Source organism: Chiroxiphia lanceolata, chromosome 6, assembly GCF_009829145.1.
Source record: "Chiroxiphia lanceolata isolate bChiLan1 chromosome 6, bChiLan1.pri, whole genome shotgun sequence".
NCBI classification, from domain to species: Eukaryota; Metazoa; Chordata; class Aves; order Passeriformes; family Pipridae; genus Chiroxiphia; species Chiroxiphia lanceolata.
The window spans coordinates 1382097-1398279 of record NC_045642.1 but is presented as its reverse complement, the minus strand read 5'-3'; the positions used below and the strand labels follow the sequence as shown (position 1 = coordinate 1398279).

The 16183-nt window shown below is 53.8% G+C and overlaps 2 protein-coding genes across 4 annotated transcripts in view; one reads left to right on the top strand and one right to left on the bottom strand.

The window, feature by feature from the left end:
* Nucleotides 1–16183, bottom strand: part of LOC116787990 (deleted in malignant brain tumors 1 protein-like) — a 499349-nt gene that overhangs the window by 169536 nt on the left and 313630 nt on the right. The gene's annotated exons all lie outside the window — the stretch shown is intronic.
* Nucleotides 12288–16183, top strand: part of CCDC9B (coiled-coil domain containing 9B) — a 29538-nt gene continuing 25642 nt past the window's right edge. The window contains exons 1-4 of one of the 3 annotated variants that reach the window (XM_032690920.1): nt 12288–12565; nt 14737–14850; nt 15236–15340; nt 16054–16116. In XM_032690920.1, coding sequence (XP_032546811.1) covers nt 12545–12565; nt 14737–14850; nt 15236–15340; nt 16054–16116 — 303 coding nt within the window. In that variant the 5' untranslated portion in view covers nt 12288–12544. The remainder of the gene's footprint in view (nt 12566–14736; nt 14851–15235; nt 15341–16053; nt 16117–16183) is intronic. The other 2 variants (XM_032690918.1, XM_032690919.1) reach the window with 2 other exon arrangements.

The following is a 16183-nucleotide window of genomic DNA, read 5'->3' as shown; positions in this document are numbered from 1 at the left end:
GGTGCAGGGAAGCGTTTTGAAGTGGTGGGTTTCAGCAGCATTAAATAAGTTAATGATTCGTTTAAATAGGTGGTAGTTTTGAAATAACCGAGTTGAAAGCACGGAGAACATAGGGAGGTCAGGCACGTTCCCCTCCTTGCAGGATCCTGCTGTCACTGTCTATCAATACCACGACGTTGCACTGAGTTGGGTGGTAGCCCCCTTGGGCATGGGGAGGACTTCCCACAGAGCTTGTGGAAGGTGGCTGCACCTTCCACAGCCACTCCCATGCCCATGCCCATGACATTACTTTTGTAGGAAAGACCTGGGGCTTTCTCATGACCGTGTGTCTGGCCATGGGAGTGGCAGTGACCCTCTCCTCTCCCTTCTCATCATCCCCTGTGTGGCTGTGGGGATGGCTGTGACCTTCTCCCTCCTCACGGCCATGCCTGTGGCCCTCACGGTGGCAGTGACCTTCTTTGTCATGTGGGTGGCATTGTTTTGGTTCACACATACAGAACAGCTGAAGCAAAAAGAGAGAGTATTAGAGCAGAGAGTATCCTATAACTCCCACTAATCCTCTAGCTTAGAATAAGCCCTTCATGCCTTAATGACTTAAATGCCCAAGACAGTTTAAAGAACAAAAAGCTTTTCCTAATGCCAGAGTGTGTGACTCTCTCCCACCCAAGGCTGATGCCTCTCCAAACCCAGCAGGAGGGAGTTTTGAGGACAGGCTGCGGCAGCGCCGCTGTCCCAGCGTGGTGATCCCTGCTGGGCTGGGCTGGGGACCATCCTGCTGCTCTGAGCCTTAGCCACAGAAATGTCACTTGCCTGGTAGGATCAGATCCACCGCAAGGAGCAGCCCCAGAGCAGCTTATATTATGTGGCCCAGCAGGAAAGACTGAAACCTGGTATCTGCTGAAAAGATTGGCTGGCATTAATGTGGTGACAAGGACATGGGTGATATTTCCTTTTCTTTCTTCCCGATGCTAAATAATAATTCCTGCAACAGTAATGATAATAATAAAGCCATGGGAGCTGCAGGGATGGTGGGAATCAGCTGGATTACAAACATCCCACTGCTTCTGACAGACAGGCACATCTTACAGCTTCAGTTTGGCTCAGCCCGACGTGTGAACTCCTTGTCTGGGAAGTGGGGGTGCTCACGCTTCCTCACTCCCACAGCTTGGCAGGTTCGCTCTGTACCGCTGCAAGGTATTCATTATTTTTAATTGCCCTTAGCCAGGGGCTACAGCTGGGCTCGTGCTCCCAGCTGGCCCAAAGCCCTGCCCAAGGCAGTGGGGTGCCTGTGTCCCTCCTGGGGCTGTTGCATGGCCAGGCCTGGAGCGCTTGACCAGTACCTCACCTTGGCTGTTCTTTGCTCTCCATTAGCGTGGAGAGCTCTGGCTCTTTGCCATGGCAACCCATAGCCCAGACCTACCAGCATCAGACAGGTCCCCCTGGTCCCTGGTGTCCCTCTGGAATGAGGGAAGGTTGAGGAGGGCAAATGAGAGGGATAGAGATGATCCAAAAAAAAAGGAGGAAAGAGAAAAATAGCAAAAGAGAGAGGTATAGGGTCAGGAATATAAAAAAAGACAGACAGTAATGGGTGGAAAAGAGAAAAATGATGGTGAGCAGACAAAGGGGAGAAGAGGAAGAGAGAGGGAACAGGTGAAGGGCACATGGGTGCACTGGAGGTGGTGCAAGAGGCAGCTGAGGGCTGAGGCAGGTTTAGGAAGCTGCTGTGCTGCAAAAGCCCCTTATTGCTTCTCCCAGCTCTCCTGCTCACCACCCACTTGCATTTCTTCCACAAGCAAAACGCAAAACCCTGCTCTGCAGCATTCCCCTGCCTTGAGAGAAGCCTGAGTCAGAAGTGAACACGGCACTTCCCTTGCTGTGTGTGTGCAAAGTCCCCCCAGTTTGAGGTGCCTTCCTCTCCCACCACAGTCAGTAACAAGGCTCCAGGAATATAAGCTAATTTTAGGAGTACAATCTGGGCATATCCTTAAAACAGTCAAAGGAGGCAGAATAAGGATTTCATTTCATGGGCTGGCAGACATGACCAAGAGCAGTTCCCAATGGATTTGCTTTGCACTGGTCACAGTTCAGCGTGGCTCATTTCACGGTGCCCTATCTTACCACGGTACTTTGAGCACAATTTGCTTCCCTTCCCCGTAACTCAGCATTTCCTTGAGCAGAATTTGTCTCTGTTCAGGATGTCCTGGCTCTGGTTACACAGCTCAGCATTTCCCACCCCGTGGTGTCTGGCTCACGTAGGGCAGGGCAGGGCAGGCGCTGGAGTGGAGCAGCCCTGGGCTTGCACTGCTGGGCAGTCTCTTGCTAGGGCTGACACTTGCCATTGGCTCTTTGGGCTTGGATCAGTTCACCTCCACTGCCACTGTCACAAGACAGGGCCCTCCCAGCTCCAACTGGACCTTCACCTGGACCTGCTGCCTGGGCTCACGCCCACCTGCGGCGGTGCTGGGAGGGAGTGACCGTGGTGGCCCAACTCCGGGAATCTGGGAGTCCCTTTCTTCCAAACCTGCCTGGCTCGTGCCCTGCAGTGCAGCAGCAGAGGAGCTGTCCCCAGTGTGTTGACAACTCAAATATTGCCACTCTCTGACCTCTCTGTGCTGGCCCACTTTGAGACTGGTGGAGCAGATCTCAGTACTGTTCTAGGGGAGACAAGATTTCATCCCCTTACAAAAATCCAAAAAACGAAACAAGAGTGAGCAGGAAGGACAAGCAAATGGGGCTCTCAAGCTGTTTTAGGAACATAAATGCTGTCCACAAGACAATTCCTTCAAGCTGAGATCATCCTTCATCCAGAGGAATGTTTTCTTCCAGAGCACCTGGCAAACCACAATGGGTGAGTCAGCAGGATGGAGGCAGAGATCTCCGGATCAGTCTCTGGATGGGGGATCCATTCCTCCCTCTGCTGCTGCAGGCAGTGCTACCCTGCATCTCACACTCAAAGCTGGCAGCTTGCAGTGGTGGCACCACCATGACATTTTGGACAGTGTAAAATCACCCGTGCCATGATTTTCTCCCAAGCTCTTGGAATCACCGTGGCCAGGACAAGGCTGGGGCTCACTGCGCAGCTGCCTCGGATTGCAGCAGCCTGCTGGTTTCCAGGCACTGTGCAATGGCTCGTGGCTCTGCAGCCAGCTCTGAACCCTGTCACTGCTCACTGGAGCAGGGAAATAGCCGGGGTATTTCTGCTGCTCGAAGCCAGCGACCGAGTGCCAGGCACCTCCCGTGCTGGAAGGTGTCCATGGGGACAGCAGCAGTCCTGGCTGCTCCTGCTGCACAAACCTCCTGTTGTCTGGGCTGGGAAATTGCTTCTTAGCTGGAGAACAGCTCCATGGCTGGTGCTGTGCTGGCAAACTGAGCCCCAGTCACCTTCACTGGGCAGAGCTTATTTGACAGGTGCCCACCTTCTGCAGCATCTGGAGGGGTTAAGTTAGCGCTACAAAGTGCTTTAGTCATGGTTTGAATGCCAGGATGGGATTGGAGAAGCTGTCCCCTTCCAAAATTGGTGCAGTGGTCTGTCTCCACCAGTATGCACCAGAATAAGGCACGAGACTGAAAGGGACTCGTGAATCAGGTTCCTGGGGCAGTTTTGATAGCCAGTCGTTGTTTCTGCTCAGGGTGTGTGCTAGAGCACGGCCCACACACTGCACAGGACAGAGGGGTCCAGGCAGGGCCCTTCTCTCCTTCTCGGGGTTCTGTGAGGCTCCTGCAGCACTGCAAACCTCTGAGTAGCTGCTGACACAACACCATTGACTGGGAAGGTTCCAGGCCCATGGCAGTTGTGTTTTTGGGCACCAGCACATTGCGAACTGAAGCCAATAGGAGATGTGCTGAGTTTGCTGTGTGTTTGAAGGGGCAGGAGGCCCATAGAGACCCAATTCAGCTTCGCTTGGCAGGGAGAGTCTCACTGTAGCTCCACTGTCCCATTTTCCGTGGTGCCATGTGCTGGGAGTGCAGCCACATTGGCTCTGGAGCGGCCCATATGTTCACACCATTTCCCAGCGTGACTGACAGCGAGCCAGCAAGCTCCGAGCAGCCTGAGATACCCCAGACTAATTCACGCCTTGCACGCAAATATTCTTCGTAGCAGGATCTGGGACATACATTCCCAGCCTGGGGAAGGCCAGAGAAGACACTGGCATATGTGACACACCTTGGCTGGCTGTGCCTGTTGCGGTACCTTCACAGCTTCAGCAAGGCTGGAAACTCACAGCTGACTTTTAGTGGAACTGGGGATGTTGCAACCAGCCCAGAGTGGTCCTGCCAGGCTTTGGCTGGATACTCGTATGGAACACTGCAGACCCAGCCATCACCTCTCACAGGCTCCCGCAGTTCACATGAGACCCCCATTTCAAGGTTAATTCTGCAAAATACACAATGCCCAAGTGTCTCCCAGCACACTACAGCCTAGCACTGAAATGCTGTGTCTCTGGAGCATAGGGGAGGAGATCTGGCCATGATAATGCATTGAATGGAGCAAACACCCTCTTTTTATTTAAACCCTACGAATAATTAGAAGTGTGGGACCACTTATCTGGAAGGGGCTGAGTCTTAAGGAAAGCCCTGGCATGGTCACACTAGTCCCTCTCTGTACAGGTGAATTGTTGCTGACAAGGGAATGCTGGAGGTCAGGGAGTGTCAGGCACCCAGGTTTCATCCCAGAAGGATGGGCCATTAATAAATGTGACGGGAGTACAGCAGGATGCTCCATTTGCTGGCTGTATCCTGGGTCTCTGAGCTGTGTAGTGACACAGCTGTGGACAAAAGGGGGTTTGGGCTGATGCTGAGGAGCCCATGGGTGAGAGATGAGCACAGTCCTGCTCTCTGGGGGCCTGGACACTTTGTTTGGGCAACACAAACAGCTCCACAGCTCACAGATTTCAGAATACTAATTTCTTTTAAACAGAAGATTTGCTGGCACAGGGCTTTTCATGTGAAAAAGTCTCTTTCGTTGAAGTGATATTTCCCCAATGGGGAAAGAAAATCTTGTAAAACCCTCCAACTGCCTGAATTATTGTTAGATGGAGGTGGAGATGTCCTTGGAGATTTACATCCCCTACTTCACATACCATCTATGTCAGCAGACAGAAGTCTCTGCCTTCCTCCTTCAAAGGCAGCATGTGAGGCTTCCCACCGCACACGGCTCCCGCCCTCCCTCTCCCCCTGGAGGTCCCGGAGCTGTCCTGCTTCCTTAGCCCGATTCCTCCTGGGAGGTTACAAGTGCTGCCGGCTCCCAGGTTTCATCTGGCACTGTTGGAGCTGATCTGAGCTGTGTTATCAGTACTTGGCAAACACAGTGGGGTATCAGTTACCGGGAGACTCAGCCTCGCCGATCCCATTGTTGAGGAGGGACGTTTTCCTGGGAGCCCCAGGGAGAACTTACCTGGCTGCCCTCCTGCCCAGCCCTGCTCTATCTGCTGTGCCAAGGCTTGTTTAAGGGGCTCCTGCCCTCCCCTTCCTCATGTGGGGTGTTAGGGCAGTGCCAACATTTAAGGACAAGAGAAAGCCTCAGCCTGTTTGAGTCAGTCCATGGCAAGGAAAAGAAAATTAGATGAAAGACCAGTGGTGCCAGCCAGGCGGATCTCACATGGGAAGAGCTTTTCATTTTACAGCCTTATTGTGTCCTTCTTTATCTTGGTGAATCGAAGCTTTACTACAAGACCTTCAAAACAGGAATGTTACAGTCTTGTCTTCCTCTCTGCCAGGAGAAGCTCCTCCTGCCTGTGCAGAGTTGGCAGATCCTAAAAAGGACGGAGCCATCCCACTCTGGCAGCGCTGAGCTGCCAGCCACATTCCTGATTGTTTTAATTGCTCATCAGAGCTCAGCTCCTGTTAACCTTCCTCCCCTAAGCTTCTTAGTGCTGCTGGCACCAGCAACTCCCTGAGCCTGCTGAGCCTCCTGGACAGGACACAGGCAGCAGCTGATACCAGCCCAGCCCCAATCCATCTCTCTCCTGTCCCAGTGGCATCAATGCCAGTGCGTTGGTGTCATCCAGGGGTGGCCCAGTTGGCATATTGGAGAGCATATTGGCTGAAATGCCCCATTTCAGGAGGATCAGAGCCATGGGGGGGGATGAAAAGCAGTTGTTTTGGCTGAAGAGCAGGTAGATGAGTGCAGTGGGGAGGTTCCATCTCTCTAATTGTTGGAATGTTTCTGCTTTCTTTTTTTGTTAGAAACTGAGCTTCAGAAATGCTCAAAGTATTTCAGCTGGTGCTTCCAGAAAAAGGTGTTTTTAAATGCTTGTTCCAAACTTTTCTCATCAAAACGTTTAAATAACAACAGGGCAAAGAAAGGGTGTTATTTAAGCAATTCCTTCTGAAGGTACTGAAGGAAATGCAGTATTCCAGGGAGAAAGAAAATGGAATTTTTCCTTCTTACGAACCCAATTCTAAACCCTGTGTTTCAGCCCACCCTAATCCCATGTGTTGGGGCTGCACAGTGCCCCCAGCCCTGAGCTTGGATGCACTGCAGGGACCAACTCAGAAGGTCCAAGAAAATACCCACATTCCTAATGGAGAGTCACCTGGCTCAGGAGCTCCCGTGGGGACCTGGGGATGCCCAGGCAAAACAGAGAACGGGATGAGCACATATGATGGCTCCCCAGGTGTTTTACAGGGGGGTTTCAGAGTCTGATGCAACGTGTCCTGTTGGGAAACATCCCCAGAGTAATTGTGTGGGCTCCTCTTGGACCTCAGTGATACCAATGTGATATAAATTTATCCCAGGCTGAGCCTCCTCAGCTTGTGCAAGGGTTGAAATAAGGCCAAAGGCTCAAATTCTGACCGGAGATGGGAGAAGGACCAGTTCTCCAGCTGGGTTTTAACCCACCCTCTTGAATCCTGATTTCCCTCCTGCTGGAGCAGGGATTACTTGCACTTTCAGGAGTTTTCTGTTACTTGAGTGGAGCTCTCAGCAGCCAGGCACAGCCCAGCAAGTGTCTCTCTCCACCCAAGGACTAATTACTGTGGAACGGGGCCTTTAATATTTAATTACCACCTTGACTCCCCTGTTCATCTCCTCCCTTCCCAGGCGCCTCTGAGCCTCTCTCAGGCTGGCCCTTCCCCTTTGCCTGGGTTTGTGCTCCCAGGTAGCTCCTCACCCTGACTGTGGCTCAGGAAGAGCTGGATTCCCCGCGGAGCCCAGCCCGAATCCATGCAGCATCCGTGCGAGGTGGCGGCGCTGGAGCCCACGGAGAGCCCTCGATGCAGTTCAGACCCTGGAGCCGAGGTTGGTCTCTGGAGCTTGCTTTGAGTTCTGCTGGCAAAGGGAAGTGAGGTGGCTCGTTAAGGCTTCAGTGGAGCTTGGTTGGGATGAGAGGCACCCAATTTGCCACTTCTTACATCAGGCTCCAAGTGGGTCACTACCGCCCGCGTAGCCCCAAAGCAGACATGACTTTTGGAAGTTCACAAAAGGTATGTGATCGTGTCAAGAGTAAGCTGGCTCCTGACATGCTCATTTGCAGCTTGGGAGCTACAAGTGACAGGCCACTGGGCTGTCCGTGTCCTCCTAGATCTGGGCTGGAGCCATGGGCTGGAATGGGGAACCTCCCTGGGCCGCTGCTGATGACAGGGCAGACCAGTTGCTGTCTGCAGCTCTCCATCCTTTCCCCAAGGACTACATAAAAGATGAAAAAAACCTGCCGGACTGGCTGTCCCGGCCACTTTCCACAGCCCAGCACCCTCCCAAGGCTGGGTCCTGTGCCCTACATCTGAAGGCTGGGTAGCAAACAGGGTCAACAAACCTGTATTGGCCCTGCTGTGCATGTCTGGAAGTGGGAAGAACTAAGAGGACTGATCCTTTTTCATTTGCTCAGCCTATGACCACTTCAGAGACCTTACACTGGAATGACAAGTTTTCAGGAGCAGAAAATACCAAGAGAACTGATGCGATCATGAGTTATTCAAGGTGGCATTAAACGTGGGTAGGCACAGCTCTCACCCACAGGGCTTGGGCAGGAACCTACAGGCTGGGATGATGCACAGGGAGAGGGAAAAGAGGGGACAGACTTGTGCCTCATGGGAAGAGGGCTGCTCTGCACATCCTGAGCTGTTCCTGTATCCTATGCTTGGTATCCCTCCGGGAAGTACCAACAGGCAGCTATGATATACCCCACTGCTTCTGAGCAGGACCAAACTGCCATTGAATCCTTTAACTGTCTTTGGTACTTTTCATTTTAATTGTGTATTGATCCATTTAAAAATTAATGTCTCAGCAGTCCTCTGATCGCCATGAGCCTCTCCAGCTAAAGCCCATTTACCATCCCTGGCTGGTCCCTCCTCCCAGTCTAGGGAATATGCTGACCTTTCTCCTGGCTGGAGGAAACACCTCCAGCGTTTTTATCCCGCAGTGCATCTGGCGAAGGACCAGAGCTGGGGAGGCGAGAGAAGGAGGGATGAATGGGTTAATTGTGGGGAAGTTTGCTCTGTGTTCGATAGGAAAGATGCCTCCGGGCTGCTGGGAACTCTGATACACATAGTGTTCCCATCCCTCCCTCTATCCCGGGCCTGGAGGGGCATTGCCGGTTCGGCTCGGGGCCCTCGGGCAGGTCTGTGAGTCCGTCGCTGCTCTCAGCCGTGCTCAGGAGCGGCTCTGACACTCGGCCCGGTGGCTTTACGGCAGTCCCGACACCCGAGATAAGACCAGCCAGAACTTGGCTCCTCCAGTGGGCTCCTGGCAGCTGCTCCCGGCTCCTCCCGGCAGTTCCCGAGTGCCATCTGTCGACTCGACAGCGGTCCTGCAAAAAATGGAGAGGAGCCAGGACGAAGCTGGGTGAAGTGCACTTGGGGAAAGTGGCAGCGTGGGACTGAGTGGCTCTGAAGGAGTTTCACGTAGTGCAAAAGGAAAAGGAGGGAGGGTTTGCCAGGAATGTTTCTCAGAGCAGGCAGGTTTGAGTTTTTTGAAGAATCAGTTTCTTGTCTTCAGCCTTTCTGTAAGGCAGAGAGACAGACAAGAAACAAGTCTTGCTGTTAAAACGTGGGGCAAAACTTTCTGCCAGAGCTGAGCGTTGTCCTGGAGCGGGGAGAGGCCAGACTCCTGTGGGGATGGTTCTTCGTGCTGACACTGAAAGGGAGAGGCTGTGCTGCACAGTTAGAGAAAGGGACTATTTCACTGTCATGAGCACAAAATGCTTCCTTCCTTTGCCCCAGAAAAATCTCCAGCAAACTTTGCCCCGAGCGGGCAAGCTTTGCCCTCCAAGTAGGCAGCTGCACTTAGGGACAGTGAGCCAGGCCCCTGTGCAGCACAGCCACAGCAGGGCAATGCAGCAAAAAACCCTTTATATCCTATTGATTCCTCCAGCTTCCAGGCTTTCCTGAAGGTGAGCTGCTGTCCACCCCAGGGACTGCTCCTTCAGGGGCTACCCGTGGTCAGCAGGAGCTGGCACATCCCCTTTCCCTGAAGCAGAAACTGCAGAGCCACCCTGGGTGCGCCCCACGGCTTCTGTGCTGAGCAGCTTCAGAGGTGGCACCAGGAGCCCAGAGTCAGGCCATCCTGCCTGTGAAAGGTCTTCTGGGATTTTAAAGAATAAAGGGATGAACTGCAGGGGTGGTGAACAAGTCGCTGAGTGAGTACTGAGGCTGGTTTCTCCAGATATCCTCACAGCTGCACGAGGTTGCAGGATACCCTCGCTGTCTGAGGGACTCTGTCAAACTGCTGCATGTGGGAAATGGTGCCACCAACGGCCTGAGAGAGCAGGACTGGTGTGCTGCAGCCACCGAGGTGGGGGAGACCCTGTGAACAGGATTCAGTGAGTCCTGAGATAGGCACAATCTTGGGCTTGACACTGCACTTCAGAGCAAACCAGGGGTTTTGACAGTTTTTGACAAGCCTCCAAGCTGGGGACAGCCGTGGTGTTACTGCAGCCCTTCCTGGCCATGGCACCAGGAATAACCAAATGTGTGTGCATATACATAACCCCACAAATCTCAGCAGGGTTCTGCTTTCTCTGCTTTCTCCTGTGACAGTCCCAAGGGCACAAACACGTCCCCAAACCAGCTTGTTTTGCCCCAGATGCCGCTCCCTTGGCTGGGCCCTTTTGCCCCTGGGTTTCCGTGTCCGCCGTGTTCACTGAGGGTTCATCTTCTCACTGATCTCAGATGATGATACAGAAATAGATTCTTGTCATTTGTGCCACTCAGACATGGTAAAGGACAGCTGAGACACGTCAGCTCTTTGTGTTGAGGGAAGGAGCAGCCGACGCTGCCCTAGAGGGAACTGCAGCTCTCCAGGCACATCAGTAAAAGCAGAGGTATTTTAGGGATCTTCCTGCCTGCTCATGGACTGCTCATTGCTGGAAGAGCTTGGCCACCCTGCTGATCATGGCAGGGGCATAGGATGCCATGGCTGTGAGGCCTGGAGAAGCTTCTTGTGAGCACTTGGCTTAAGCCTTCACAACTTGGGCATGACGGGGCTCTCAGCCACTGGGGTCCGTGGGCAGCACAGCGGACCCTGGGGCACGTGCTGTTCCCCCTGCACTGTGCACAGAACCTGGCCTTGGACTTTGGGATAATGGTCTCGGCTTTAACCTGGACCAGGTGTTGGCAGCACGTGCAGATTCCCCGAGGCCAGGAGAGTGACCACCACACTGACAGGATAATGGGCAAAGTGTTCCCATGAACGCTGACTTCCTGACTCAGCCCAGCAGCATCTCCCAGGGCTGACCTTGTCCCTGCCACCAGCCCAGAAAAAGTGGGACATCACTCCACCCTCACAAGGGACTATGTCAAAGTCAAACCCAAGGCAGCCCTGTGTTCCTAGGGCAAGGAAAAGCTCCTCATGACTCTGCACTTCCTGCACTGCTGTGTCCATCACAAACCTCCTGACAAGGACTTGGGCTCTAGCAAAGCTCTCGTGTCTTTTTCCCAGTTTTCCACACACAGTAGTCTTCATTTCCTTCATCAAGCCTGAATCCAGGGCACTGCCTTGGAAATGGTTTCAATTTTCTTTCATCATTTTAAGTAGCTACTAATTAATATGGGTCAGTCTGTCCCTCCAAGCGCTTGTACTAAGCCGTGCTTCCAGCTCCTTAGTGCCTTAGCCCTGATCTCCAACAGCCTGAGTCATGCCCAGAGGAGGAACCAGACTCCAAGTTCTGCAAAGTCTTTTGCAGGTTTCCCTTGAACCACTCTGGGTTTCTGGCCAAACTTCTTGGATTTTGTGAGCAGATGACCTGCTCAAAGGTGTTAGAGAGGACAAGTACGTACAGTGGGCTTCCTTGGGTTGTTTAACATGTGAACATAGCAGGGCCCACATTCAGGTTGGGGTGTGCATCAGTCCTTGGGTGACAAGACCTTCCCTGGTGTGCTTTCATCTCCTGTTGGCCTCTCTCTCGATCTGGGTTCCTCTGGATTGAGAGAAAGGGCAGCCAGTGTGCACTGAGGGAGGAGCAGCACACGGCCAGGACACACAGCTGAGGTCACTTGGTTTGTTCAGCCTGGAGGAGACTGAGGGCAGAGCTCATGGCTGTCTGCAGCTCCTCCCGAGGTTCAGTGGAGGGGCAGCACCAAACTCTGCTCTGGTGACCAGTGTCAGGACCCCAGGGAATGGCTGGAGCTCTGCCAGGGCAGGGTTAGGTTGGATCTCAGGAGAAGGTTCTTCCCCCAGAGGGTGGTCAGGCACTGAACAGGCTCCCCAGGACAGTGATCATGGCCCCAAGGCTACCAGAGCTCAAGGAGCATTTAGACAACGCTCTCAGGCACAGGGTGGGATTGTTGGGGCTGAGCAGGGCCAGGAATGGGACTTGAGTGATCCTTGTGGGTCCCTTCCAACTCAGGACATTCTATGGTGAGACAAGGGTTCACGTGGCAACCCAAGTCACAGTAGCTGAATGCTGTTCCCCCAAAGCCCCCCTGCTGCTGGGACTCTTCTGGGGGTGATTTTGGCAGCTTTCAGACAGGGACTTAGGAGGGTCCCTCTCCTTTGGCTGTGTGTTTCCTGCATGGTGCCAGCTGCTGATGCCCACCCCACAGCACTCCTCTGCTCCCTCCTAAAGGACGGGCCCAGTTTAACAGCAGAGAAATCATTCCTGGAGAATGCTGAAATTAAACAGAAAAAGGCAAGTCTGAGCCCTGTTTTCCAGGGAAGGCTCGTGCACACACTGGCGCTCACAAGACGTGCAGGACCCCAGATATTCGCCACCCGCCAGGCGTGCAGCCAGCCATGCATAACAAACAACGAGCCCGTGAATGGCCACGCAGCCAAGCCAAGCTGTCTGCCTGAGCCATCCCACTTTGTTCGCCCGGCTTTTCCCACTTTGAACAAGGGCTTGTGGCATCAGGAAGTTAAAAGGAGTCAGGAGGGGGGAAAAGGGGGAGTGTTTCTTTTAAAAAGAGAGTGAGATTGGAGAGGAGGACACAGGCACTCCAAACCCTGTCTGTGCTTGGTATATTAGGCAGCCAGTGCTCTTGGCTGTGAGCCCAGACGAGGCTTTTGTAATCAAAACATGATCTTGTATGCTGTGCAACCAGTGCTGAGAAAGGCCGTCTGATGGCTCTCCTCTTTTAGCTCTGCTCTGGAATCCGCCGGGCTGCGCCGATGTCCAACATGCACCGAGCTGTGAGTGCCGCCCGCGCGGGGCCTGGGAGGGGCGCGGGGCCGGGGTCCCTCACCCGAGGGGCCACGCAAGGACTCGCACACCCTGCAGGGTGGCCTTGCGGTGGCTGTCGCTTTCTTGTTGCCTTGCCTCGCCTGGCTGCCAGCGGGCAGGGGAGCAAACAGCCGTGCTGCACCACGGGGACGGTGCTGGGGGCGCATTTTGGGTGCTGGGCTTTGCGTCCCTCACTGGGGCAGGGTGCGGTGGCCGGCTCGGGACACTGTGCCTCCCGGGAGGTAGATAACAAACAGAAACGCAGGCAGTGCTGGATGGTGTCTATCCCAGCGAGGGTTTCAGCTGCAGCTGTCAAGGAAGAGGATATTTCTTAAAAAGAGCGGATGCATTTGCTTACGCAGGAGAGTGTTAGTAAGGGCCCTGCTCCTCTCTCCTTTCCCTCCCCCCCCGCCCCCTGCCTCGCTCGCTCTCCCAACCCTGCTGCCTCCAAGGCCTCGCTGCAGAGGCAGGCGATCGTGGAAGTGTGTGGGAAAGCGCTACACGCACAGACAGTGCGGAGCGGAGCGTCCCTCCAGCCCCCGAGGAGCTGCGTAGCCAGTGTGTGCCACTGGGGAGAGGGGCTGGGACACAACGGGGTGTCGTCATTCCATTGAAGCACGAAGCCGAGAGCTTTCCATTTGCTCCTTTTGTGACATTTTTATTTGCAATAGAATGAGGCCTCTCGTTCTGCGGCTCTGCCCTGCTGCTGGGGAGGCTTTGGGTTCAGCCGCTTGCTGATTCAAAGCCATCGCACGTTTGTGCTGCCAAAGCCATTTATAACTCAGCCGCGGTGACATACGGGCACCTTGGCTCCCCGGAAGAGCTTTACGCTGGGGAGGGCACGGTGGGGCCACTTTCCATCCTGAGCATCAGCCCGAGCACGGGCTGGGCCGGCGGGTTTGTTCCAGAAGCGGAGCAGAGGGCACGGCCCCTGCTCCCGGCCGGCAGCAGCAGACGAGCAAATGCTGACTGGGCTGAAGTGGACAATGGGTGAGCCCCTGGAGAGCCCGGCATGGGCTCCGCTCGGCGCTTCGGCCGCGGGGCCACCGCCCGGCCACAGCCCCAGCATTTGCTGAAACAGGTTGTGCAGAGAGAAACACCTTCATGGCCTCGTTGATAAAGGCCAGGAGAAGTGCTGAACACCAACAAAACTTTCCTTCCGGTAACTTGTTTCCAGCTGGAAGTGGAAAGACCCCCCTCCCCCTGACAGCAGCCCTTTTGCAGCATAGACAAAATGCTGACAAATGGGCAGAGGGAGAACGGCCTGACAGGCGTTTTCCATCTTTTGCTTTGGAAAGAGAAGAGCACAAATACAGTCTTTGCAGGAATTTTTAAATTCTTCCCGATCTGGCAGCTCTGCCAGTCCTCCTTCAAAGGAATTTGAAGATGAAAGGGGTGTGTTTGAGGGCAGGCACCACTTTGATCCCACCCTCAGCAGCCAACACCCCAGCACTCAGCAAACAGCAAACCCGCCAATTTAGTGCTCCCAGAACAGCTTCTGTTCAGGTAAACACTGAATTTGGCTTTAATCAGCCTTGCAAAATGCCCATGGAAGTGTATCCACCCACACAGGCAATCTGCTCACCTGCTGTGTACCCAGTGATGAAGGGCAATGGAAAAGCCAGTCTTTCTCCTGCAGATCTTGACAAAACTCCATTGTCCAGCAGGAAAATGTGTGGAGGTGGTTTAAATATCCCTGTTGTCCCACCTGGGCAGAGATGTCCTGCAGAGATCCTCATCAGCATTAATTTTCATTAGACACTCTTGTCACTAGAATTGTAAAAACTCCCAACTGTGATCCCCTGCGGTAACCAAGGTGCTCTGAATGTCTGTGGAGGACATCTGAACCTGTGCCTGAGAACAGCCAAAAGGGAGGATCATTTACTGCATGCAGCTAAGCAGGGTGTTAACCCTGCAGCCTACTGATAGCCATCAAAGTGGGCCAGCAGCTTTTTGCTCAAACTACCTCACTGCTAAACAAAAACTGTAAGAAAAAAAAAAAGATCAGTTCTGTCAGGAAAAAGTCAGGGAGAAGTGGTGGGGAAGGATTCTTCCACTTCCCACCCTGTCCAGACAGAAGGAGCAGGTTTCATCCTGTTGCTGTGATGACTGAGGAGAACTTTGCTCCTTCCCTTTCCAGGACGCTGCTGTGGATGATGTTGTATTAAGGAAGAAAGAGCAGAAGGATGTTGAACTCGATAAGAAAATCTTGGCCTTGCGGAAAAAGAACGAAGCGCTGATCCGAAGGTACCAGGTGAGTCCACACGTCCTTCCCTTCCCCAGCTCTGACTTGGGGTCCTCAGCTCGCAGTGTAAAGATTGTCAGCACTGTCAGCGTGACTTTGTTATACAAATACCATGTTTATATTGGAAAGCTCTCGGAGCAGGTGGGCACAGCTCTGCCTTTGGCTACGGCTCCTGAATTGCTTTGGAGAACAGACAGTGATGCCTCAGTGCTGCAGCATCTCCTCTCTCCCTGCCACCTTCCTCTGTCTGTGTCCCACAGCTGGGACACAAGTTGGGCCACTCCCTCTTAGAGGGGGAGGTGTGTCTGTTTAGCAGAACTCCTAAACAGGAAAACAAACAACATCCGTAGACATCCAGGGACAGGCTGGTGGTAAGGTGAGATCTGTGTTTCAGGAAATAGAAGAGGACAAAAAGCGAGCAGAGCAGGAGGGAATGGCTGTTACCTCCAGGAGACCCAAGCAGGATGGACTCACTATTACCATCACCAAAGCTCACAACGTAAGTGCTGCCTCTCCTTCACCACAGACCAGCTCTCACTCCAGTCCTGCCACAGCAAAGGGACATTTCAGAGAGAGAGACTCCACAGCAAAGCCCTTTGAGGCACAGGACACAGCTCCTAAGCCCTGAAAAGGGTGGGGAAACTCTACAGAGGTGTGTGCTCAGAGTGATTTTAGGTGCTGCACATACATTTCCAGCCGTGCCCAGGCACTTGTACCCATGCAGGCAGAGTTACCAGGCAGGTGGATGGGTGTGTGAACAGGCACACGGCCCTGGACAGGTCCCAGGTGTCAGCATCATTGCAAATCCATAGGCAGACTGTATCGATGGTGTGTGTATCACTGGAGGCATCGGGAATGCCACAGGCTGGGGAAACTCATGGTCTCCTTAGGCTTTGGGAGTGAACAAAGCAGGTGGCCCTGGGCCAAAGGCTGAGAGTTCCAGGCTTCCGTCCTAACTGAGCCAAATCTGTGTCTGACAAGCCCTGTCCACCCAGCCTGGCAGTGTGGGGCCTGGGAAGCCACCGGCCACTTCTGCCTTCACCCCTGGGTCAGCTCCTCTGCCAGGGCTCACATGGAGCCCACTGAGTCTGCCCAGCCTCCTTCCAGCATTCCTGGGTTCTTGGATCTGGACCAGTGCTCCCTTCCCACCCCGGCCTGGCCCTCGCCTCTCCCGGGGCGTGCTGCTGCTGCACACATTTTTCTCTCATACAGGACCTGAAAGATGCAATTACCCAGACTGAACACTATGGACAAGATAGCCCAGCCCTCCCGATGGTGAGCACCACCCTCAGCCATCCTTCTTGGCTTCCAAGGCCACCTCCAGCAGGACTTAGGCTTTCCC